Here is a 24,779-nt window from a genome sequence, read left to right as displayed (position 1 = left end):
GCAACTGCTGAAAGCCTGTGTGCTCTGGGGCCTGCAAGAGCAGCAAGAGAAGCCAGCACAAGGAGAAGCCCATGCACCTTGACTCCAGAGCAGTTCCTGCTCACTGCAGCTAAATAAAGCCACTTGCAAAAATGAAGACCTAGAGCAGCCAGAAACAGATCAGTTGTAAGCAGACAGTTGGGTGTTTGCTAGTAGCACCACAGTACTTTCCCACTGCACTGGGAACAGTGGTGAAGTGTGGTAAAATTTAGCTCCTCAGGGCAACAGAGATTGTCCTTGTCCAAGTTCATCTCGTAAACGATAGAGCCGGGACTTGAACTGTGGTATGCTTCTGAATCAAAAGCCTGTTTTCCCTACCGTTGGGTCTCACTGCTTCCGGGAGGTAGGAGCTGTGGTTGTGTTTCCTGGGTGCTGGCCTGGCTTTTCTCCTCACACTTCTGTCGTCTTATTCTGTGTCTCAGAATTTCCAGGTTTAACCAGGCTCAGAGCAGCTGGCCCCATTCCCCTCTCGTTTTTTGGATTCTTCATTGCTTCCAAATGCATTGCCGAGATGACACTTGCCATATCTTGCCCCTAACCCAGTGAAACATCTAATCCAGAGGCGTAAGAAGCCACAGGATGGATTTAAGGCCACATATAGCAGTATTGTTGTTTGAACCCTTGGTTTTTGTAGCTTTCTCTAGATAATAGAACTTAAAAATCATTTGGAAAATTTTTCTCAGTGTATCTCTTTAAAATTTTGTTGCCTGTAAGTTATGCATAAACAGTGGAGATAGGGTCATATCCTACCACCTTTTTGTGCTTTACGTTGTAAAATGTTTAAAGATACTCTTCGAGTGGCCTGGTTTACCTTCTTTGGCATTTTGGGGAAAGGAAACAAAAATCAGATTGTTTTCAGCCCCATATAAAAAGTTAGCTGATCACACGTCCTCCGATTTAGTTGTTTTGATAGTTTTAAAATATTTACTGCTAGTAATATTTAGCATTGTATTTATGTTCACTTAAATTTTGACTCTCTTGTTTGTTTGTTTTAATAAATGTGTGTATAGATTTGTGAAGTTGACTCCTAAATTATGTGTATTGTTTTTCCTGTAGCCTCCAGTCAGTGGATTTTGAAGCTGTAGCGATCACAGTGAAAGAGCTAGTTCGGTATGCCCTCAGTATAAACCCAAACAACCACTCCTGGTTAATTATTCAGGCGGACATTTATTTTGGTAAGTGACATGTATCACTGCTTTGTGTTTGTAGCTCTTCTAGAAGTGAAAATAAATATGTTACTATTACAGTACTTTATTAAACTTGAGTCTTGTTTTTGACATTCTCTAAATCTTCTTCCAAGATGAAATTGAGAGTAACTGTTATATGTATGCATTTTTCTGAATCTTTGATTCAGATGTTTTTAATTTTATGTTGACCACCTTTTTTCTGTTTTTTTTTTTTCCCCCCATAGTAAGTGATCATCTGAAAAGTTGGTAAAACATTCTTAGGAGGTTAAAATTTAGTTTGCACAATTGCTATTTTAAAGGTTCTAAAATGTGTCCAGGCACTCGATAATTATTTGTGTTCATGGGAAGAGATTTGTTGCCACCCAGTTTTAGCAGTAATTAACTCAGGGCCAGTCTTATTTCATCTGTACCCTCACCTGCATCATCCTTGCTTTCTTCTGGATTATTTTTGAAACAAACAATGGCCAGTTAACAAATATGTCTTTGTTTTTGGCTGTGCTGGGCCTCGTTGCTGTTTGAGGGCTTTTCTGTTTGCAAAGAGCAGAGGCTGCTCTCCAGTTGCAGTGCTCGGGCTTCTTTTGTAACAGCACAGGCTCCAGAGCCTGGGGGCTTCAGTGGTTGCTGCACGTGGGCTCAGTCGCTGTGACCCACAGGTTCCAGAGCTCAGGCTCAGTGGGTGTGTGGTGCCTGGGCGTAGTCGCTCGCAGGCATGTGGGATCTTCGTGGATCCAGGATGGAGCTGGTGTCCCCTGCATTATTGCAAGGCGCAATCTTAACTACTGGACCACCAGGGAAGCCCAATAATTGCCAACTTTAATGCTTATGGTTACCATAGCCCTGCAAAGAATTTATTTTCAGGATCTTAATATCTTTATTCAGAGTAAATTTTCTGATTCTAAACTGTCTCAGAAAAATAAGATCTGTTTCTAGTATAGGCATTTGGGAAATATATGCCTCCAAGTACTAAGTTCTGCACTAGTAAGTTTGACAAGAAATCTGAGGTAAAATTTTGGCTAATCGAAAACAATCTATATATAGGGCTTCTTTAAAGTGGTTGAAATAATAAAGCCAATTTTTCTCATTCTTGCCCTGGCTAAGCGTCACCCCTAGGTCTGTGGTTTGAATCTGCTTTGTCGCACATGAAGTAATAATACCTGACCCTTCACAAAAGAGGCCCTGTCTTTTTAGCTGCATATTTAATGACAGATAATCTTTATCTCTGTTTTCTGCTTCAAGCAACAAATCAGTATTCAGCGGCTCTTCACTATTACCTTCAGGCGGGAGCTGTGTGCTCTGATTTCTTTAACAAGGCTGTGCCTCCAGATGTTTATACAGACCAGGTAAAAGTTGTTGTGCGCTTGCTTTCTTCTGAAGTGTCTGAAAACATTATTTTTCCTGGGCCTCATTTTGCCTGAGTTTCTTCTTTTCCATAAATGTGGTGGTAACTCCCAAATGGATTGATTGCTCCAGGTCAGACCACCTTCATGGTTCCCGTGCCCAAAGCCATTGCTGATTTGATTTCCCAAACACCTCAAACTCAACCTCTCCAGGGCTGGTTCAGCATCTTACTCTACCAGTCTGTCCTGATGACCTTCCCACACCAGAACAAAAACATAAACCCCCACTGAAATTTTAGTCAGCTTTGTTTTGCCCTTTGAGTTGACCAAGCATAAACCCTGACTGTCATCCTTTTTTCTTTTCTAATCCTTCCACCAATATCCACTCAACCTTTAATGTTGATTCTGTCTCTTCAATCTCAAATTTTACTCATTTTCTCCCAATATGCTCTACTGCTTAGGCTGCCAATATCATAATATAATAAATGGTATTTTTTTAATACTTACAATAATGACTTAAATAGGATATAAAATCTTTTAATAATTAGGTTTTTAAAATTAGAAGTTCTGTTTTTTAGAGCAGTTTTAGATTCACAACAAAATTGAGTGAAAAATAATAGAGTTCTTCTATTCTTCCTATCCCTGCACATGTACAACCTACCTGGTGATTGACATCCCACGTCAGAGTGGAACATTTGTTACAATTCTTATCAATTAGTTTTTTAAAATAATGAGAATTTTGTTTTTATAGGTAATAAAACGAATGATAAAGTGCTGTTCTTTGCTGAATTGCCACACACAGGTTAGTTTATAAAATTATGATGTTGGTCTCTTGTCTTGTAAGTTAGAGTTTATAGTAAATACAAGGCATTGCACTAGGAAGTATTTTCCATGTCATAATTCCTTAAATTTACGGCATTTAAGAATTTGGCATGATCTTTAAATTTTTTTTAAGAGTTTACAGAATTTTAACCGAAATGAAAGTGTGGGTTATAAAACATTGGCCTTTGAACCTTATAAATAGAAAAGCCATTCTCAAGTATATCTAATATTTAAGAGTAGATATGTGCGTTAATCACTGTGTGTGTGTTAGTCTCTCAGTCATGTCTGACTCTTTGTGACCCCATGGACTATAGCTTGCCAGGCTCCTCTCTCCATGGGATTCTCTGGGCAAGAGTATTGGAGTGGATAACCATTGCTTTCTCCAGTGGTCTTCCTGACCCAAGGATTGAACCTGGGTCTCTTGCATTGCAGGCAGATTCTTTACCATCTGAGCCACCAGGGAAGTTCCATATTAATCATTAGGGAAACGTAAATCAATACCACAATGAGATATCACTTCACACATATGAGGAGGCAGTAATTGAAAGACAGAAACAAGTATTGGTGAAGCTGTGGAGAAATTAGAACCCTCATGTGGCTGGTAGGAATATACAGTGGGGCAGCCTTTTTGGAAAACAGTTTGCTGCCTGCTCAAGAAAGTAAACATCAAATTCCCTACTGTATGACCCAACAGTTTCACTCATAAGTATATAACCAACAAAGCTGAAAACATTTATCCACAAAAGGATTTATATGTGAAATGTTTGTAGCACAGCACATTCATTATTCATAATAGACAAAAGTGGAAACAACCCAAATGCTCATCTGCTGATGAATGGATAAACAAAATCTGGTAGATTTATATCGTGGAATATTATTCAGCCACGAACAGGGATGAAGTACTGATATTTGCTGCAACAGAGATGAATCCTATATGTTTTATGTTGAGTGAAAAAACAGCCAGATTACGAAAAGCTTTGTTTTGTATGATCCCCTTTATATGAAATGTCCAAAATAAGCAAATGGGTAGAGTCAGTGTAGGTTATTGGTTGTCAGAGACCGGGAGAGGAGGTGGGAGGGAACTGGAGAGGGACTGCTAATGGATATGGAGTTTTTCCCCTGGGGTAGGGGAATGAAATGTTTTGGAATTAGATAGTGGTGATGGTTGTACAATTTTGTGAATATAGTAAAAAGCACTGAATTTTATACTCTGAAAGGGTTCATATTTTGGTATGTGAATAATAATTTTAAAATTTCTATAAATATTTAAGAAAGAGATCAGCATTATGACCTACATACCTGGTTGAAATGGATCTGTCTTTAATCTTAAGCAGACTGGCAGCTTACATGTTGCCCAAATGAGCTTCTGTACTTGCCAGCTGTGAAAGGCCTAATTGGAGGAACATCCATTGGATGTATGTCCTTGAACATTTAACACTTTGGTCAGTTTTCTATTCCCTTTGATTTTCTAAACCGGCTTTTTGCCAGCCTCTCATTCAGGTAAAGCTCTAAAAATGTTATGATTTAAGTTACTGGTGAAGAAAATATTGGGCAGACAGACACATGTAAGGATTTTTACCATTAAAATTGGATGGATTCCATACATACGAGCTGATTTATTCAGCCTGATCTGCAAGGCCTCTTAAGTTAGAGAATATATTCTTAACATAGGGCTTCCCTGGTGGCTCAGATGGTAAAGAATTCGCCTGCTGCCAGAGAGTAGGATTCAATCCCTGCGTTGGGAATATCCCCTGGAGGAGGGCATGGCAACCCACTCCAGTATTCTTGCCTAGAGAATCCCATGGAAGGAGCCTGGCAGGCTACAGACTGTGGGGTCACCAAGAGCTGGACACGACTGAGCGACAAAGCATACATTCTGGACATGAGAATCATTAAAAACTACCCCTGCAAAACCAGGAGTCATTATTTTTCCCCCAAACTTTAACCTTTTTAGTTTGTATTGGGGTATAGCTGATTAACAGTGGTGTGGTGCTTCAGGTGAACAGTGAAGGGACTCAGCTGTACATATATTCTCCCCTAAGGCCCCCACCCGTCCAGACTGGCACGTAACATCGAGCAGAGTTCTACGTGCTGTATACTAGGTCCTTGGTAGTTCGTTATCCATTTTAAATACAGCAGTGTGTACATGACCTTCCCTAAATCCCTAACTATCCCTTCCCCACAGCAACCATACGTTCAGTATGTGAAACCATTTTTAATTCTTTGTTTATGTAGGTGGCAATTTTATGTCAGTTCCTCAGAGAGATTGACTACAAAACAGCCTTTAAATCACTGCAGGAACAAAACAGGTATGAACGGTTTTTAAAATAGAGTTGAAATTTTCTGCTTAAGGAAGATTAAATAACTGAATTCTGTTTTTCAGTCATGATGCAATGGACTCCTACTATGACTACATATGGGATGTTACCATTTTGGAATATTTGACTTGTATCCTTTCATTAACATATGTGTGTGTTACTAGAACAGTTCATTTTCTGTAAATTAAAGACGTATTTAATATTGTGTATTTTCTAAATAAAAAATGAAGAACAGAACAGAGACTCTATATCATGATATGTAATAGTATTAAATTTATTATTCTTAACTGATTCATTTAGATCTTCATCATAAAAGAGGAGAAACAGATAAAAGACAAATTGCAGTAAGTTATTTTGTGCTTTGGTTCTTCAATGATATACTTAATTTCCCTAATACTAAACTATTTCTTGTCTTATACAGTGTTGGTGTCCTTACCGTGGTCTGCAAGGTTGAGAGGGACCTGACCTCTAGCTAGTCACTCGACTCCCCTTTGCTAAGTTCTGCTACCCCAGTACCCCTACCATTCTTTGAGCATGCCAAGAACATTCACCACCGAAGTGTCTGTAAAATTTTCTCTTTCAGGAACATTCTTTTTTAACTTCGCTCAGGTTTCTCCTCAGTTGTCACCTTCCTAGAAATCATTATTTTCCTGTTGTTGTTCAGTCGCTGAGTTGTGTCCCACTCTTTGCGACCCCATGGACTGCAGCGTGCCAGGCTCCTCTCTCCTTCACTGTCTCCTGGAATTTGCTCAAGTTCATGTCCATTGAGTCGGTGATGCCATCCAATCATCTTATCCTCTGCCCCCTTCTCCTTTTGTCTTCAGTCTTTCCCAGCATCAGGGTCTTTTCTAATGAGTTAGCTCTTCCCATCAGGTGGCCAAAGTACTAGAGCTTCAGCATCATTCCAATGAATATTCAGGGTTGATTTCCTTTAGGATGGACTGGTTGGATCTCTTTGCAGTCCAAGGGACTCTCAAGAGTCTTCTCCAACATCACAATTTGAAAGCATCAGTTCTTCAGCACTCAGCCTTCTTTATGGTCCAACTCTCACATCCATATGTGACTATTGGAAAAACCACAGCTTTGGCTATGAGGACCTTTGTTGGCAAAGTGATGTCTCCGCTTTTTAATACATTGCCCAGGTTTGTCATAGCTTTCTTTACAAGAAGGAAGGGTCTTTTAATTTCGTGGCTGCAGTCACCATCCACAGTAATTTTGGAGCCCAAGAAAATGAAATTTCACTGCTTCCGTGTTTTCCCCTTCTGTTTGCCCTGAAGTGTTGGGATCAGATATGATGTTAGTTTTTTGAATGTTGAGTTTTAAGCTGGCTTTTTCACTCTCCTCTTTCACCCTCAAGAGGCCATCTAGTTCCTCTTCACTTTCTGCCATTAGAACGGTATCATCTGTGTATCTGAGGTTGTTGATATTTTAAAGCTTTCTATTTGGACTAAACTGTATGGCCATTATTTAGAGGCCACAGAGTGACAACAGCATCTTTAAAAAAAAAAGAGAAAGGCAAGGAATGTAGTGCCAGTTCCACTTTATTGGAAGCTACTCATTGTTTCGTTTACAACTTAACCAGCATTGGAAGGTAATGCTGAAAATTTCTCAGTACCCTGATGAGATTTCCAGATTACCTCTACTTGTATCATTTTTTAAGCCCCTTCTTGGAAGCTTAAACCTACCTCATTAGCTCACCTAAACGCTAACCTAGTTGTTCCTCTGCATGCATCAAAAGATGTATAATCGACTTATCCAGCTCCCCAACATTCCAAGTTTCATTGTCCCCTTATTCTTCATCAACCTCCAGTATCCATAGTCAGGCCTTTTGACAGAGTTACTCTATTAAGATCTGCCAGTAATCCGTCCCTTTCTTACCTGTTGACTTTCATATTTCTCATGATCATGAGATGTTCAAGTTTCATGACCAAGTCCCCAGTCTGTCAACCCTTTCCCAACCTGCCTTCTTTCCTACTGGCCTGGAGTACCGCAGACACTGGCTTGTGTACTCCATGGCCTGCAGCCTTAGTTGGCCCCTGATTTCTTTTGTCCACCTGCCAGTAGTCAGCGGTCTGCCTTCTTTTTAGGGAATATTTTAGATTTTTGCCCTATTAAGCTCTGTCCTCTCTCTGCTTTTCCCATCTTCAGTAACTTCCTTGTGTTTGAAGTAGACAAGAAAAAAAGACTGATCAGTTCCTGTCCTTGTGAAAGTTATAGTCTTGGGAGTTATGGCCCTGTGAGTGCCAGCTTCAAATTCCTATTTCAGATCCCTACTTTCCACCTTTGAAATAATCGCCAACTGTACTCAGTATGTTTATGCTACTCCTTTATGAAGATACATTTTTATGCATTTGATTCTATCCCTTCAGTCATTCTATCCCTTTCAGTTGGTTATCTCCCCTCTTATATTGTCAAGCACTCCTATTAAACCTATAAACTATTTCATCCTTAATAAAAACGTCTCCTGACTGTGCCTCTCTTTCTGTCCCCTCTGCCTAGTTTTTCGAAGCTCTTTTACCCAGTACAGTTTGATTTCTCCTATCCCCCACTGTTTTCAAGGGACACCAAATGCCAAAGGTAGTGAATACTTTTCAGTCTTTATTCTATTGTTTACACCTCCTTCCTTCCTTGAAATTCTTTATTCCTTTGGCTTCCTTGACACCATTTTTAACTCAGTTCTTTTCCCTGACTCTTCAGCCTTTTCTTTGTGGATATTTTCCCATCTACCCCGAAACTTGGGTTTTTGTCAAGAAGTTAGTCCTTGGGTATTTCATGATTGCCCTAGGTAACCTCATCCACTTATGGTTTTGACCACTACCCACTTAAGATGTGTTATTTCTCTCAGATATCTGCCTCCTATTCCAATTTCTGTCTTTTTAAAATTTTTATTGGGATATAATTGCTTTACAGTGTTCTGTTAGTTTCTGCTGTACAGCAGAGTCAGTCGGTTATATGTGTATTCCCTCTTTTTTAGATTTCTTTTCCATTTAGGTCATCACAGAGCACTGAGTAGTTTCCTTGCTATTCAGTAGGTTCTTATTTTTTTTTATACGCAGTAGTGTATATATGTGAGTCCCAATCTCCAAATTCATCCCCCCCACACTGTTATCCGTAAGTTTGTTCTCTGTCCGATTTCTGTCTTATACTTTGGACTTATTTAGCCAGTTGTCTTCAGGATATTTTGTTCGAAATAACTCTAGTTATTCCCCACTACTAGGTTTTTTCACATGCATTCTTTCATATTGAAATAGCATTATTAGCAAGTCCTCCTACCCACTAACCTGATGATCATTTCTGAATAGTCTTGGCTTCCTTCAGGCTACCTTTCAAATAGTCTGTTGGTTTTTTTTAAAAAAAAACTTAGAACTTCTTTAAAAGTAATTTTAAGATCTTAAAACATGCTCTCACAAAACATTCCATGGCAGAATGCTACTATAGATTTTTATCAGGCTGAAGTATTTCTTTCTAATCATGAAAGAGATGGGTCACTATATTTAGTGCTGAGCAACTAGCTATTTTTACATATATATAGAAAGTGAAGCCCCCAAACATGAATTTTTATTTTTTTGAATTATTTTTTAGAATCTTTTAAAAATATGTCAGATTACATGCAGACTTTATTTAGTGATATTTTTAGTCAGATAAACTTAAATGAATTTACTTAATATTCTGAATATAATTCCACAAACTATAGTAATTGGTCTTTTCCTTGAGTGCTTCCAGTCTTAATTTCTTCTACACCTCTTAGCATCTACAATTAGAGGTTCAGTTATTGTTGTTAGCAAATAGGTAGTTTTATATTATGTATACTAGCAAAGCTTTGTTTTTGACCAGACCTCTAACAACATCACTTTTCTGTTTTGGAAGATCAAAGCCATCGGCCAGACAGAACTGAATGCGAGCAACCCAGAAGAAGTGTTACAGCTGGCAGCGCAGAGAAGGAAAAAAAAGTTTCTCCAAGCAATGGCGAAACTTTACTTTTAAGCAGTTAGTTACAATTTTTAACTTTTATTTTTTAAATGATGGGCTAAAAATAAACAGTATTAAAAGATTAAGTTTATATAATACATATGTACATATTTAGTGGCGTTTTCTTTTCAGACAGAATACTGAAACATATTAGTTTAAAAATGAAAACTATACAGAAGACTTCATACCATAACAATAGCTTAAATTTATAATTTCTTCCAAGGAAAAAGAGTCACATGTTCAATAACAATAAACTAGTAAATCTAGGATAATTTTCTAATCTACTTTTGAGGCTGACATTTCATTTTTAAAAAAACTAGAATATTTAAGAGTAGCTATATACAGTAAGTTCTATGTCAAGGTTTTGTTGCTTTTTTAAATAAATAGATTTCTAGGAGTCAGTATACATTTACTGCTTTTCTGCCTTAAGAAAATAGAAGTTTAGGTCAAGTGTTAAGCTTTATCACTTTGACACTGTCCTTAACTCATAATGTAAGAATTTGAAAAGGACCTTAGCAGTTTTGCAAATATAAATAAAGCCTTAGTCACACTAAATTAAGATAACCCTAAAGATTTTTTTTAGAGTAATAAAGTGACTTTTCATATAAATAGTTTGAAAGGGTACTTAAGTTTTTCGCCCCAATTGTGATGTACAAAGAGTTATTATAAAGCAAACTTTATGTCAAAGCCCCAAGTAGGAGCCACAGCATTTATCTTGTTTATAACTTCTTTGGTATTCCCACTGTTCAGAGTACAGTTTAAACACCATGTTCATCTAAGCTTTACTGGTTAAAAATGTTACATATAGCAAGGCAAATAAAAATAGTCAAACAGATTAAAGTTCACCATTTTTTAAAAATTCAAGTTTTATAATAGCTTGCTTGCTAAAGCAGCTATAGATAAATTAGTCACCTTATTACAAAACTAAACCTTTGTAAACAAGTTTAAATTTTATTTTCAAGAACCAAATTGCACTAGTTAAGAGTTTATAAATTTTGAGAATCTAAAAACTAGATTCAAAGTACTGTATCATTTAATACACCCTTTAAGGTAACAGTTATCTAGTTGAAAATTCCAATGATGAAATTCCTAGTTTATCAAGATAAACATAGCAACACTGGGTCAAAAGACTTGTTATGGCATAAATCGTGGCTGGCTTTTATCCAGCCAGTATTGGGAATGAAGTCATCTTTGTAAACAAGTACTGCTGTTTCTTTAAACAGCTAACATGGGAATTAAATATATTTCCTCCATAGTGCCAATTTTAAGTGGTTTTTAAATCAAAGAATGGCAGTGAAACTTGGGAATTGGCAGGACAGTCACAGCACTATTTTCCTGTAAAACGTAAGTAGTTAAGTTCCATGAGGTGCTGTGCAGCACTTCATCAGTTCCAAGTTGTTTGCTCAGTTAACTTCCTTAGTGTTTTCCTGGTGGTTTTTCAGTGCTCTTCGGTGGTGTCATAATGCCTCCATTGCACACTGGTGACAACTGTCCCTCCTTTCTGAAGGTGTTTACATAATTTACTTCATCCTATACATGTGAAGAAATCATGTAGAGATTAACAGCTAAGATAAAGCATTGATATGATAAAACAAAGTCAAACCAGACTCTTAGGCTTAATGTAATGGTCTCTTTATGTCTTTACAACTGTGACTAGTTATATTCTAGAGGTTCAACAATATTAACTGCCTGCGACCAGGTATTTTTAAAATAGCTGGAGTACTGGTATTATCTTGAGACACTTAACAAATCTTGATTGGACTTCAAAGCTAATTTTTATTAGGTTTTCTACATTTGAAATCAATGTCCTCACTGGAACTTTCTATCCCCTTACTATCTTATATAACTGCCTGAAATATTCCATTAGTATCCTTACTGTCAGTTTCAATGCCTTATCAAATAGACCAAAAAATACAAGAAACATACCAGCATAGCCAGATAATTTGTATGTGTCTGTATGTTGTGTCTGTCTTCCATAGAAATCTTCTTAAAAATCTTAAGCTTCGCTGGGCTAGTACTTTTTACTACACTGACAAAAGGTACCATCCAGTCTACACATTCAGAAATGTTGTCCCATTCCAAACCTAGATAAAGAAAAGTTAGAAAAATACATGTATCATTAGAAAAATACATACATATGTTTCTGTTATATCAGAAACATGATTACTGTATTTGCTTGTGCTTCAAAATTTCAAGTTAATTAAAAACTCATGTAAAAAGGAAACCAAAACAAGCACATAAAATAAACCAAAATCAACAAGTTTAGCAAGTCAAAACAGATTATTCCTCTTAAACTGTTTATAATGTGACTATTTTGAGGGAGAAAAAGACTTTGAGCTTTTTCCAGTACATGCTACATAGGGAATTGAAACTGTCAAAACCCAAAAACTTAAGGCAGAGCTGTAATCACACTGACTAACTTCAAATGGATTTAAATTCCATTTGACTTCATTTTTAAATAAAATATTTACTTATTTGGCTGCCCCGGGTCTTAGTTGCAGCATGTGGGATCTAGATCCCTGACCAGGGAGGCATCTGGGCCCCTGCATCAGGAACGTGGAATCTTAGCCATTGAACCACGAGGGACGTCCCAACCTTAATTTTTACTTGTGGATATACACTGGATTAGAAACTACTTATAATAGAAGGGAAGATAATTGCTAAACTGCTTTTTTCCATTAAAATTTTAAAGTCTTGTTTAGCAGGATGCTAAGTTCATAAATAGTCCCTTCAAGAGTTGTAAATTGGTAAGAAAAGAACAAAAAGCACGGTCTTACCTGAGGCTTTCTTAACCACTTCAATAGAGGTAAAGTGGCATAAGGCAGCAGCAGCCAGTATTCTGTACTGGAACTCTAATGAATCGATGGCTAAAATACACAGATCTAAAAGCTAACAGAGGAAAAAGTGTAAGAAGGAGTACCACATGTCATCAGACAGCTAGCATGTTAGAGTGCTTATGATGTGGAGCATAAGCCAAGAATTGCTAAAACTGCAGGCATCCAAAGAGAAATAAACCGCCATCCAAAGGAAGTTCCAGTCTTGTTAACAGACAAGTAAAGGACTGTTACAATGTAGCATGCATATTCTATAGTGCCCTGATCCAGAGCAGGGAAGACTCTGCTTAAATCAGTCTTAACAGAGGAGGTAGCCAGAGAGAGAATGTTCTAGATATAGGAAACAGAATTTACAAAGATAAGTGAGAAAGTATTTTCTGTGGAACTCCAGTATTTCAGAACACAAAAAATATGAAATGAGGACTGTCTTTCCCTCATGTTTTTAAAAAGGGAGCTGCTAGAGAGTTAAGGCCTAGAAAAGGTCTTTAAGAAGTCAGACCTTTATAGTTCTGATTATTCTACTTATGAGAAGCAGGCAGGAAAGAATAGTACCCTCCTCCTGTACTTTCTTAGAATATTTATTACACACTGGCCTAGGAAAGTTTAAACTTAAATTTTTAAACAATGGTATAACTAAATTAGGTGATTTTAATTCCAATATGTAAAGTAGATTCCATGTATATTCAAATACAAGATGGTACGATAATTATATTGCAATAATTTTATACCATTTAAAACCTGAAACAACTGGCCAAAAAATATTTCTCTGTTAAATCAAAAAGGTATTTAACTGTCTTACCTCATTCATACTCCTGGTGAAAAGTGCTCATGATGTATTTAAACTCAAGTTTAAAAACTTTTCTACAATTTTCAGTTAGCAATGTAAATACTGGGACAGAATTTTATGCATCAGGAGCTTTGTTCTAGTCAGTTAAGGAGTGAATTTAATTCAGTATGCTGTCATTTTGTTGTATAGCCTATTTAACACTAAAGAAATACACTAAACAAAACCTGTAATTAATAACATTAGCATATAAACAATAAAAATATCAATACCTGAGCAATTTGAATGAACTTTTCCTGAGAATACTGAGGTAGAAGAACTTTAGGAGCATCTTTAAGAGCATCAACTTGGAGGAAAAGATTTAGCCAGGAGATGACCGTTACAGGACAAAGTTCCCATTTTAAAGCCTGTTAATGAAATTAAAATGCCTGTTAATAAGTGTAGTTATATATACACCACATTATATGGATAGTTCCTTAAATAGCTGTTTTAAGAAACTTTCTTTGGGCTTATTTCTTCTTATTTTAATGGAAATATTTATAGGTATCTTACCATCTAAAGTGGCTTGTGTTTTAGTCTATTACTGATATAGACTCCTTTATTATACTCCAGTTATCTTTATTTACAAAGTTCATTGGGCCTATTTTTCATTCCTATTTTTCTCATTTCCTGCAGCCCCTTGTCTTCCAAAAGTGTTCTCTATTTTATTGAAACTGCCCTTTTAATTGCATTCAATGACTCCACAGCTAATTCCATTCAAATCTTCAAAGAATTGATTCTATACTTTTTCTTTCTTTCTGTGATCTCCAGTGGCTTCTATTCAAAGTGTAAAAGTTAAAAAAAAAAAAAGACAAATCCTAATTTATGATATCTTTCCCTCCACGAAGCCCTGGGACTTTACCTATAAGTCTACAATAGTTAGGATAGAACAGAGAGTCTTAATGCCTGTAGGACCACCCAGAGAATTCCATCGTCTCTTTATATATCCTTCTTACAGTGTGCTTCGGGCTTCCTAGGTGGTGCTAGTGGTAAAAAACCCACCTGCCAATGCAGGAGATGCAAGAGACCTGGGTTGGGAAGATCCCCTGGAGGAGGGCGTGGCGACCCACTCTAGTATTCTTGCCTGGAGAATCTCATGGACAGAGGAGCCTGGCAGGCTACAGTCCATAGGGTTGCAAAGAGTTGGACATTACTAAAGTGACTTAGCATACATGTATGCATACACTATACTTGAAGTCTGAATCTAGATAACTTTATTATTAGAACATATCAGAACTATACTAATACAATAACCTACAATGGGAGAAAATCTGAAAAATAATATGAACGTGTGTGTCTGTATATATATAAAGCTGAATCACCTTTGCTATACAGCTAAAACTAGCAACATTTGAAAATCAACTACACTTCAATAATATTTTTTTAAAAAGAACAGTATCAGCATGCCAACAAGATCACATTCTAACATAGAGCTATCAATCTGAATGTTTATAAATATTTTACAACAAATTTGTAATTTATATTTTAATGCATATAGTTTATAGATAACTTACAAATGAAAGTTATACTGTGTTCTCCTCTGTGTCCTATTTATAAAGCCATGATGCTCAAATTTCATAACATACTTTCTAGTAGCTAACATTCACCCTTTAATTTCTAATTCAAGGCCCAATTAAACACCTTTATGCTTCTCTCCCCTACCCTTCTAGTAATAGCCCTTGCCATACATATAGAGAAGAAATAAAGGCAGTAACCTGGAAGTGGAAAAACAACTAAGATTTGAGAATCATTGTTGAGATTCATTTAGTACACATATTGTGCTACCTATAAGTTTTAAAAATGTTGTTAAACACTTTTAAATTAACAAATAATATTCTCAATATAGGGAAATTTAAAAGATGCAGAAAAATAGTTTACAGGTTAAGCAAATTCCTCTCCCATCTTAGAACTGGATCCTAATACTAAAACCTCAGTTTTCACTACTTACATTGTAGTCTTTGAGATTTAGTAAACTACAGTTACTAAATTGCAAGTAGAAATTATAAAGATATTATTACCTTTAATATAGCAAGTTCCATCCTTAAGATATCCTCTTCACTGCAAGCACCATCAGTGACATAAGCAAACTCTTGGAGCTTAGGAGCGTAGATTTCCTTTAAAATGGATTTAATTAATATCAAGCACAGTTGAGACAGACTAAAACAAACCACATATATACACATATACAAACCACATCTAGGCTTCGTTTTTAAAAGCTTCACAAAGTGATTATAAATCTTTATAAAATAATTCTATGATGGCCAAAGCAACCTTACATTTAATGATATTTTTCATATCTAGGTATCTAAATTAGCCAACTTGTATTGATTGAAAGATTTTTATAGAACTGATTTAAAATCTTAGTTAATAAACAATTAGAGTATTTTAACCAGTGATTTCAGTGACTGGTTAAAACAGAAAGCCAAACTTGTTTTAGGACTGCCTAGCATACTAGACTAAAACAGGATACTCAACAAAGTCTAGAAACTTAAAATGTTAACCTTACTCTAGTACAAAAGTATGGTTAGTCAAACAATAATTTGTGCAGTTTGTTGATGACAGATCTGTCTTAACAGTTCAGAGAACAAGAACCAGAATGATCAGAGGAGTAGAAGAGATGCCTGCCACAGGTGAGAACAGGCTAAAGATCAAGATTAAGTCTAGAAAAATATTTGAAACATAGAGTATTATTCCAGGTAAGGAGATACTGAAAATATAAAATTGTAAAATTTGGGGATAGCCCGTAAACCTCAAAAGACAAAATGTGGAAGAAAAATACACTTAAGGAAATTAATGCATGATTCAGTCCCTCCCGTATTCTCAAAACTGTACAGGCTTTGAAAACATAAGATGAAGTTACTAATGATCTGTGTTGAACTTAAGAAAAGTAGATTGAAACTATGTGAAAAAAGATTTCAGGCAGAAAAGTTATTTCCTTCTACCCTGGCACTATTATCAGATACAGAAATATTAGGCTGAATTTAGATCATTATTCTAACTGAACATAGCATTTATTGCATTTGATTGGTTAAGTAGGTTTCAGAGACCATTCTGTTGAATCCAAGCACCATAACTAGGTATATAGAGACAGCATTGGTGGTTTTGTTTGGCACAGTGAGTCATGGAACATTTCACCTAGATTCTAGTTCCAGAATCAAACCAGAGACTTATAATTTAAGAGTTTGGGGTAAATATATCTAGGGATAAACTCTGAGAGCTTACCTCAAGTTTGGAAGCAATGAATAATGAGGTAATTCCAATCAGTTGAAGCATATTTTTATTTATATCCTTTTGTGTCAACATAAATCTATCAAAAAAGTCTTGTGCAAGATAAAATGTTTCCCTATGAAGTGTGTATACTTCACATACCTAGACAAGAATCCAAACATTTAAATATTATTCCATTAATTTCTCCAAATTACAAAGTTCCTCTTAGCATACTAAAGAGTTTTCTGAAACCCAACTTTTTTAGGATACCAAATCACAAATGCAGGAAAAAATTAACATGTGCTAACAGGATAAATAAATCTATTACCATCCTCACTGACTCTTAATTAGTTTCATAGGCTTTTTTCCCACATGGATTTAATGTGTTTATTCCAGGTACATTTTGCTAACTATTGATAAGAACTTTTTTCCTATTTAATTTTTATTGATGATAAATGAGTGGGTGTTTTCATGATGCTTAGTTTGTCTTCTGATAGTTCCAAGTGATTCCTTTCATCATTCTAGATATACATTTAACTACAAAATGACAGCGGTGTTTCTTCAATGTTCTTACCTCATTTAAGAAGTAAAGAAGAAAACTGAAATGGATAACATTGGTGATAGTCAAAATTTTTATTGTATTCCTTGTTTCTGACTGTAATGGGAGTTCCCCTAGTGTTACACTATTACTATCACTAATAAGTAGTATCTGTCATTTCCACAATATAGGGAAAGCTTTTAATTCTCAAAATAATTTCATGAAGTAGGGAGGAAACAGGGATAGACATCAACGTGTTTCTAATAAACATTTAACGTGGTAAGGAAATGTATTCCTAGTTAATTACACATTTTAAAATCAGGAATGTATATTGAATTTCAAAAAATACCTTTTACATCCATGATATATAACCTTATGATTTTTCTTCCTTAAACTATAAATAGAGTTTCAAATGTTGAACCATGTTTGCATTCCTAGACTGAAAGAATATACTAAGACAGAGTAGAGATTAGTGCTCTGCTGGATTTGACTTACTATCTTCTATTTGGTTTTGTATATGTAATCATATATTTAAGGGAAAATAGGGATAAATTATAAGACAACCACTGAATAAAAATCAATTTAATATAAAAAGGAAAAATAAAATCAACAAATTATGCTGAAAAGTTGCATTCATGATCAATAGATATTCAGAAAAAGTCAGAAATCAACTACAGTCTTGTACACATATGATTGAAATATAATCTTCCCTTCTAGTCAGAATAAGGAATAAGATGACCAGATTCAGAAGGACAACATTTTGTACTCGTAAGAACTTTTCTGATAGCTTCTGAGATCTATTCTGCCATGTGGTACTTCCCCCTTAAAGATCACCGTCTCTATACAAAACGGGGAAATTACAGAGCAAATATCCAAGGATTGTGGGAAAATCAGTTTGTTATCAATACAGGTAATCATTTCCTCAATAATAATTTGAGATTCTTTCAGAATTATTATCCAGAAAGGATATGGGGCCTAAGAGAGCATAAACATTCTGGCACAGATTTTTAGGGACTTCTGGATCACTAATTATTTCTTTAATGGTACAGTTTATTTCTGAAATGAACAGAGGAATATAATAAAAGGAAGTTACACGGAGTCTTGAGGGCTTAGGGCTACTGGATATTAAAAGCCTCCTTATCATTTAGGATATAGAAATTAGGATTCCAAATCATAATTTGATTTTGGTGATGAAGGACTTCTGAGGTCTGAAGCCTAGTCCTGGCTTTTCACTTTGCACGAAAGAATTCAAAACCTTGTCAAATTCTGTTCATCTCGAGTATCCTTGGCACCTAGAACAGTGCCTAGTACACAGCAATACTCAGATACCAGGATTTCTAAATTGTGTTTGGGTTGTATGGGATATAGTGGCTGTGTCAAGATTTTACTCTTATCATTTGGTATCATCTGCTGGTGAACAGCACCCAAAAAATGCTTCCTGGGGTCTTTCCTGGTGGTCCAATGGTTAAGACTCTGTGCTCCCAATGCAGGGATTTGAGGGAACTAGGTCCCACATGCTGCAACTAAGAGTTCATGTACTGCAACTGAAGATCTACATGCCACAACTAAGACCATGTACAGCCAAATAAGCACTAAACAACAACAACAAAAGGGCTCCTGACAATAGGTAATATACCATTAGGGCACATGGAAAGCATATTATGTTTAAATACTTTCCCATCATACAGAGAAAAAGGAAATTTGTACTGCTAGAACATACCTCTAAAAGCCAGTCTAGAAGTATTGACCTCATCTGTGGTTCCAACTCAGAATGCAGAACTTCAAAATGTTTGTCGTGAACATATCTGGTCTCTTTTTTTAACATGTTTAGCCAAACATCTTGTGAACATCCCCAGCTATGGAAAGGCGAAAAATATTGTGTGATCTACATAATATACAGCTACCTGTTTCACATTGAGTAAACTGAACTTCCAAACACTGAATTAGAATTTGGAAGGAACAGCTCTTAAATTAGGAAAAATTGCTACTTTAAGAAACCATTTATTTAACATGAAATTATACAAAGAACTTGGACTATGGTAATCTAAATTGACAGATTTCAAGAATGACTTAGCAGCAGCAGCAAGAAGGCCTTCTAGTCCCCATTTACTTATATTTTACCAAGGCACCGATTTAAGATAACTGTGTCTTATCGAGAATAATACTAAAAAAGTAAATATTTAGAACATATGATCCCAGTAGAGATAGTCTCAATCACCTCCAAACAGATTGTCAGTACCCTGCAGTGGGAATTAGGTGGGACAGGACAAAACGAAGATGGGTGAGTTTAAACATCTGAGTCCATTAATTTGCTTATTAAAGCCAAGTATAAATTACTACATATTTTATATAAGCTGTACCTCTTACTCATTAACTATAAAAAAGTACAGACCTTAATAACTAATCTTGGTAAGAAATAAGAGGAGCTAATCTATCAAAAATGCTGTACATGTTAAAATACTTCAACTTAACAATGTACATAAATTACTTAAACTCTATTAAAAAGGTGATTCAGTTCTGATAAGGCTTACAGTCTTCAGCAAGCAATGAAAATAATGTTACACAATCAATGTTTTAAATACCTATGTCATCTGCAATAGGACTACTGCCAGAAAACATATGCTTAAAGACTAGTTTTAAAATAAGCAGTTTTTACAAGTTTTTATATCTTATAATGAAGGCAAAAAAACCCTCAAAATAGCACCATATATCACATCAGTAAATCTTAATCTTTGACATTAAATTATTGAAATTTTTCTTACCTTAAATCAGGTAAAGGTGAAGGATTAATAAAAAGATTTTTAAATCTGTAATTTGTAAATCTGGAGAAGTCACTTGTTCCTATTTCTTTGTGGGGTGTTTCAATGATAATGCAAGGACTGATCCCCCCTGATAATACAGGCGGCCAACAATTCTGTTATTTAAAAAAAAAACAAGAATATATTTGTACAGTAAGAAACCAGCATTTGTCTGAGATCTTTTCTAAATGAAAGCTAATACTTCTAAACAGTCTATAGTTTCCCCCAAACACCATCATTAGCTAACAGTGCTGACAGTCTAGTTAATTTAAGCTGACATTCATATTTAATAGCCCTATAACTCATATCAGTGTTCATAAATAGTAACAGGATGTTTTAGACAACAAATTACAATTCTGGAAATACAAGACATTAAGTATTGAGGGAGAGGAGAACAACAAAACGCATCTGTAGTCAAATACCACTTTCAATATTATAAAATTCTCCCTCTATATTTAACAATAGTGTCCAGGGCACTTCCCCACTCTCTCCACTCCTTTAAGGCCTGTTCCAGGCCTTAAACTTTAGAATACAGGAAGGCAGAACCTTGAAAGTAGAAACAATTACTAAATATCTAAAGGGCCCTTTCTCCTGTCACTGCTGGCTTCAAAGAGAACCACTATTTCTACAGTGTTTTCTGTACAACACATAGGCAGAGTAGATAGCAAAGGGCTGGGTGCCAGTCTGCCACCGACTTTACATCCTATTTATGCCCTAGGAGCACTATTAGGACCCTCCACTATAGTCAGAGAGGGAACAAAGAGCACTACATTGGACAGATTAGGCGGGCCCTGGTGCACCAGGCAGCTCCTAGAGGGAGGGATTTACAAAGAGGAACCAGCTGCGTCAAGGCAAACTTAACTCTGCAGCTGTAGTAGGATTCAGGGACATAAAAACCACCCAAAGACAAGCGCCTTCCTGCTGACCCCTAGGGGCATTAAAAGTGTCAGAGGAATCTTCCTACGTCAAAGCAATAACACAATTTTACTTTTGTCCCGCATTTGTGTCCCCCAAACCCTGCCCAGTTCTGCATTACCCTTATTTCATACTGATGTTTCTTGGTGACCTCCTCTTTTCTTTTTTTGACATCCTGGAAAATAAAAAAGTCATGGTTACACTAAGGTCCCAGCAAGGAATTTTCTCTCTCCTCTCTTCCCCTCCTTAACTCACCTGGGCCGTTTTCCTCTTCTTGGCCTGAATTATCTGGGCTTCTTGCGGGGAATCCGTCTGACTGGCCTGGGGCTGCTGTTTAGCTTGTAAACGGCTACTATAGAGTTTTTAAGAAGGAAGTTTAATTAGAAAGTGATTCGTCTCAAAGGCAGCAACTAACTTTGAAACATATTTTCAAGATAAGTAATGTTACCTGCGTCTTGACATTCTCTTCTTTCAGGTGAAGGAAACCTCTGGGGGGGGCGGGGGTGGGGAGGAAAAACCAGAGTCAAATACGTGGTCATACATACTCCAAGTGCCAGTGAGAGGCGTACACCTAGGTTCCTCAGGAGATGACCCGAGCCATTTTACCCCGATGACTTCTGCACTGTATTAGCGCATGATTTATTAGACACATGCCTGTATTCCCTCAACTCAAGGTACAGCCCGGACGGGAGTGTCTTCAAAACACATTTTGCAAAGCTCCCTCAGAGCCACTCAGAACGCGCAGGGAAGCAGATGGGATCTTTTCTGCGTCCTGCACCCCTCTCCCTCGGACCCCCACCCCCCACTCCGAGCGGGGCCTGGGCAGCGTCCCCACTTTCCCCCACCTCCCACCCTGCACAAGCCGCGGGGAGAGGGGGGTTGTTGGAGGCGAGACTCTGAGGAGAAGCCGGTTCCGCGCCAATTTGGAGAGCGGCGGTGGCGGGGGAGCAGGGGGCGGAGGGAACTTGTGTCACGTCCTTCAGTCTCCTTTCCCTCCTTCCCGGCCCCGCCGGCCCCTGCCCACCGCCTGGAGGGGCACTGCGACCCCGACTCCAGATGGGAGATGAGGACGAAGAAAAGGCAGTTCCATTTAAAAAGTGGGGGTGGGGGTGGGGTAGAAAGCGGGGTGGTGTGGGGAAACCGGTCGGCTCTGGGAACTTTTCTCCCCGTGAAGGAGATCCTGACCCTCTCTTCTGAGGGGATAGGTCCCCCAATGGGGGCGGCACAGAGAAGCCCCGAGATGGAGGGGCTGCTCCGCGGGCCTCCCGCTTAGGGGCAGCCCTCCATCCCCTGCCACCTCCCAGGTCCCCTGCCAAGGGTCCTGACAGGGACGCGGAACGCGGGAACCCGGCGTCCCCAGACGCCTGCTTCTCAGCCCTGCCCGCTTTCCCTGCCCCCCAGGCTCCCGCCCGCGAGATGGATCGACCCGGGGGTGAGGAGTTGGGTAGGGGTGGGGGGGTTTCTTTCCTCCCGCATCCCGCCCTGCGCCCGGCACCTCCTCACCGCCAGACCCGCTACCGCTCGGCTCTCAGCTGGCGCCGGCGCCAACCCAATATATAGGCCAGGCCGGGCCCGCCCCGCGCGCATGCGTCGCAGACTGACACCTCCGTACAGCGCGCTCCCCTCCCCCGCGCGCCCGCCACCCGCCGGCGCGCGCCGCGCCGCACCCTGGCCTCCGTCCGCGCCCGCCCGGCTCGAGGGCCCACAGGGCTGGCTCACCGCGGCCCCCTGCCCTTCCCCTGCCCGCGCGGCGCGGCGGCAGGAGAGACCCTCTCAAGAGGGCTCCGCTCCTCCGCCGCCGCCTCAGCCCTGCTCCCCGCCGCTCGATTTCGTCATCTCCCGCCAGTACGTTTCTGTTCCCTCCCTCCTCTCTCAACTCTCGAAGACCGCGGGTGTCAGGCCGCAGCCCCCGGCCCCGGCGTACGGCACTGTGGAGGTGGCTCGGGGGTGGGGATGGGGGGGGCGGGAGGCACAGAGCGGCTAGGAAGTGGCCATCCTGTGGCGCAGGCTGGCTGTCCCGCCTAGGCCTCCAGGAACCCGGGTTTTCTAAGGAGACGCGAGGACACGAAGGGCCCGCCCCCTGCGGGCGGAGCGCGGCACCAGGGGGACTGGCGAGCTGGCCAATGGGAGGCGGGGACGGCGGCACAGCGTGGAACCGCCTGGCGAGCTGGCCAATGGGAGGCGGGGATGGCGGCACAACGTGGAGCTGCTGCAGAATGTAAACACAGCGCGGCGCGCCGCGGACCGCGTGTGTCGCCGCGCGCCCCACCCAGGCCTGCTGGGACCCCTGGAGCCCCACGACGCCACGCTCAGGGATGCCTGTCTTGCGGTTTGCTCCAGCGCCCCCGCCGAGGTATGCATCAACCCTCATTTTCCCCGCCCTCTGCTCTGCGGACTCGGTCACGGCTCTTCGAGGGGGTGGGTCCCTCCATCCCGTGTCACCCAGCCCCTGCCGGCAGCTTCCCATTCAGTGGTCCCAGCGCAGGAAACAAAACGCTCGCGCCGAGCCGCGCGGTCCCTCTCTCCTCCCAACCTCCAATTCTAGAGGTCTTCAAGAGGAAGCGTAGACATCTCTCGGGAACGGGGCCGGGTGTGGGTGGGCGGGTGGCATTGCCCCTTTCCCCAAGAGAACGGTGGCTTTCCGGGGGCCATGCCCGACGGGGACAGCGGTTCCACCACGTGCAGGCCCAGGGCCTGCCCGCCGCGCCCCGCCCCGCCGCTGCAGCCGCCAGCGCGCCCTTCAGAGCCCGCGCCAGCCGCCAGCGCGGGAGCTCGCCGCCCGCCTCCGAGCGGTCAGGCGAGGAGGCGGTCCGGCGCGTGTTTCCCTCCTTTTCCCCTAGCATCCAAGTTTGGGGTTCTCTTCGCTGCCTCTGCTAACGTCCGCCTCGGCGCGCCCCCAAGATCGGGGTATCTCCAAGTAGGACCAGCCGTGGACCCTCCCGCAGCCCTGATTTGCGGGGCGAGAAAGTGGGGTGGGGGACGCCCGGCGGGAACAAAGACCCCCGGGGCGGGAGGAGCCTTGCGGAAGCTTCCTGGGCCCCGCGGTGGCTCGCGCCGGACGCCGGCAGGCCGTGCTCGCCTCTCTGCCTGGGCCCGGGTGGAGCCGCCGGGGGAGGCCGGGAGCCCCGGCGCGGCGGCGCGGCCCGGGGCCTTCCCGAGATGCACCGGGAGGCGGCGGCCCCAGGCTCTCGGCTCCGCGCCTTTTGTGCCGCGCGGCCCGCGGAGCCTCGAAATCACGCGTGCGCTTCAGGCAAAGCCCTCCACTGTTTTCTCACCACAGTCTCCGGACGCCGGCAGATAATTTGTTTCCCTCCCAGGTTTACCCGTGAGGAAATAAGGGTCTTGTCTAAGGTGACACAGGCTTCCCAGGTGGCGCTAACTGGTAAAGAACCCGCCTGTCAGTGCGAGAGACATGAGAGATGCAAGTTCGATCCCTGGGTCGGGAAGATGCCCTGGAGTAGGAAATGGCAACCCGTGCTCCAGGTTTCTTGCCTGGAGAGTCCTCGTGGACAGAGGAGCCTCTTGGGCTACAATCCATGGGGTCGCACACGACTGAAGTGACTTAGCGCACAAAAAGGTGTCATGGAATCAGAAGAGGCCCAGGAAACTTTATACCTCTTAGGATGGTTTATGATGGCTTTCTCGAGGAGGGGGGAGTTGGCTCCTTTTTGTAGTCACCTCACAGCGCTGTGCTGTTCCAGCGTAAAGCTTAGGGAGCTAATTGCGTGATGATAAGAAATGGGAGGTTCCAACAAGCTTATGACTGGAACGTAAGCAAAACTGGTGGTCTCCGTGAGTGAATTTGGTAGTGACACTGAAAACCACTCTCGGAAGTTTGGAAGCCCAGCGCCGGGCCAACTAGTAAATGAGACACCATAACTAGAAGTGTTCTGTGGACCATGCGGTTGACTATGAAGTGAACAGGGTGGAATCCTGGTAGAGGAGACGTTAAAATCCTAAGACTGCTTTGTGTGGAAAGGGACAGGGTGGAT

The 24,779-nt window shown here is 40.3% G+C and overlaps 2 protein-coding genes and 1 long non-coding RNA gene across 4 annotated transcripts in view; 2 read left to right on the top strand and 1 right to left on the bottom strand.

Moving 5' to 3' along the window:
* Nucleotides 1-9,770, top strand: part of INTS8 (integrator complex subunit 8) — a 45,930-nt gene extending 36,160 nt beyond the window's left edge. Inside the window, exons 21-27 of the mRNA XM_061439333.1 lie at nucleotides 1,096-1,214; nucleotides 2,463-2,566; nucleotides 3,315-3,365; nucleotides 5,621-5,694; nucleotides 5,769-5,833; nucleotides 6,004-6,047; nucleotides 9,571-9,770. Coding sequence (XP_061295317.1) covers nucleotides 1,096-1,214; nucleotides 2,463-2,566; nucleotides 3,315-3,365; nucleotides 5,621-5,694; nucleotides 5,769-5,833; nucleotides 6,004-6,047; nucleotides 9,571-9,687 — 574 coding nt within the window. The 3' untranslated portion in view covers nucleotides 9,688-9,770. The remainder of the gene's footprint in view (nucleotides 1-1,095; nucleotides 1,215-2,462; nucleotides 2,567-3,314; nucleotides 3,366-5,620; nucleotides 5,695-5,768; nucleotides 5,834-6,003; nucleotides 6,048-9,570) is intronic.
* On the bottom strand, nucleotides 9,696-22,395 carry CCNE2 (cyclin E2). Of its 2 annotated transcripts, none has more exons than XM_061439334.1 (12): nucleotides 22,291-22,395; nucleotides 21,236-21,275; nucleotides 21,043-21,139; nucleotides 20,909-20,962; nucleotides 19,837-19,988; nucleotides 18,795-18,930; nucleotides 16,552-16,698; nucleotides 15,348-15,443; nucleotides 13,563-13,697; nucleotides 12,450-12,561; nucleotides 11,599-11,756; nucleotides 9,696-11,202 (listed from the first exon to the last, which is right to left on the bottom strand). In XM_061439334.1, the coding sequence occupies exons 2-12, from the start codon at nucleotides 21,247-21,249 to the stop codon at nucleotides 11,089-11,091; spliced, it is 1,215 nt and encodes a 404-aa protein (XP_061295318.1). In that variant the 5' UTR covers nucleotides 21,250-21,275; nucleotides 22,291-22,395; the 3' UTR covers nucleotides 9,696-11,088. The 2 variants fall into 2 exon arrangements, with proteins under 2 accessions (XP_061295318.1, XP_061295320.1); XM_061439336.1 differs by having other exon boundaries at nucleotides 22,283-22,311.
* Nucleotides 15,439-20,989, top strand: LOC133260708 (uncharacterized). The gene is made up of 2 exons (XR_009740936.1): nucleotides 15,439-15,959; nucleotides 17,062-20,989. It is a non-coding gene; the product is annotated as an uncharacterized LOC133260708 (long non-coding RNA).
* Nucleotides 22,396-24,779: the final 2,384 nt, after the last annotated feature.

Source organism: Bos javanicus, chromosome 14, assembly GCF_032452875.1.
Source record: "Bos javanicus breed banteng chromosome 14, ARS-OSU_banteng_1.0, whole genome shotgun sequence".
NCBI lineage: Eukaryota > Metazoa > Chordata > Mammalia > Artiodactyla > Bovidae > Bos > Bos javanicus.
Note: the sequence above shows the minus strand (reverse complement) of the source record. Positions and strands in the feature narration are given on the sequence as shown.

Bases quoted from the DNA above. Each gene is read 5' to 3' on its own strand.
- CCNE2 (XM_061439334.1), bottom strand. The intron at 19,989-20,908 runs GTAATGCAGAAC...TTTAAATAACAG, and splicing joins AACATCAGTATGAAATAAGG to AATTGTTGGCCGCCTGTATT. The intron at 16,699-18,794 runs GTATGTTCTAGC...ATTCTTGTCTAG, and splicing joins TTCTAGACTGGCTTTTAGAG to GTATGTGAAGTATACACACT.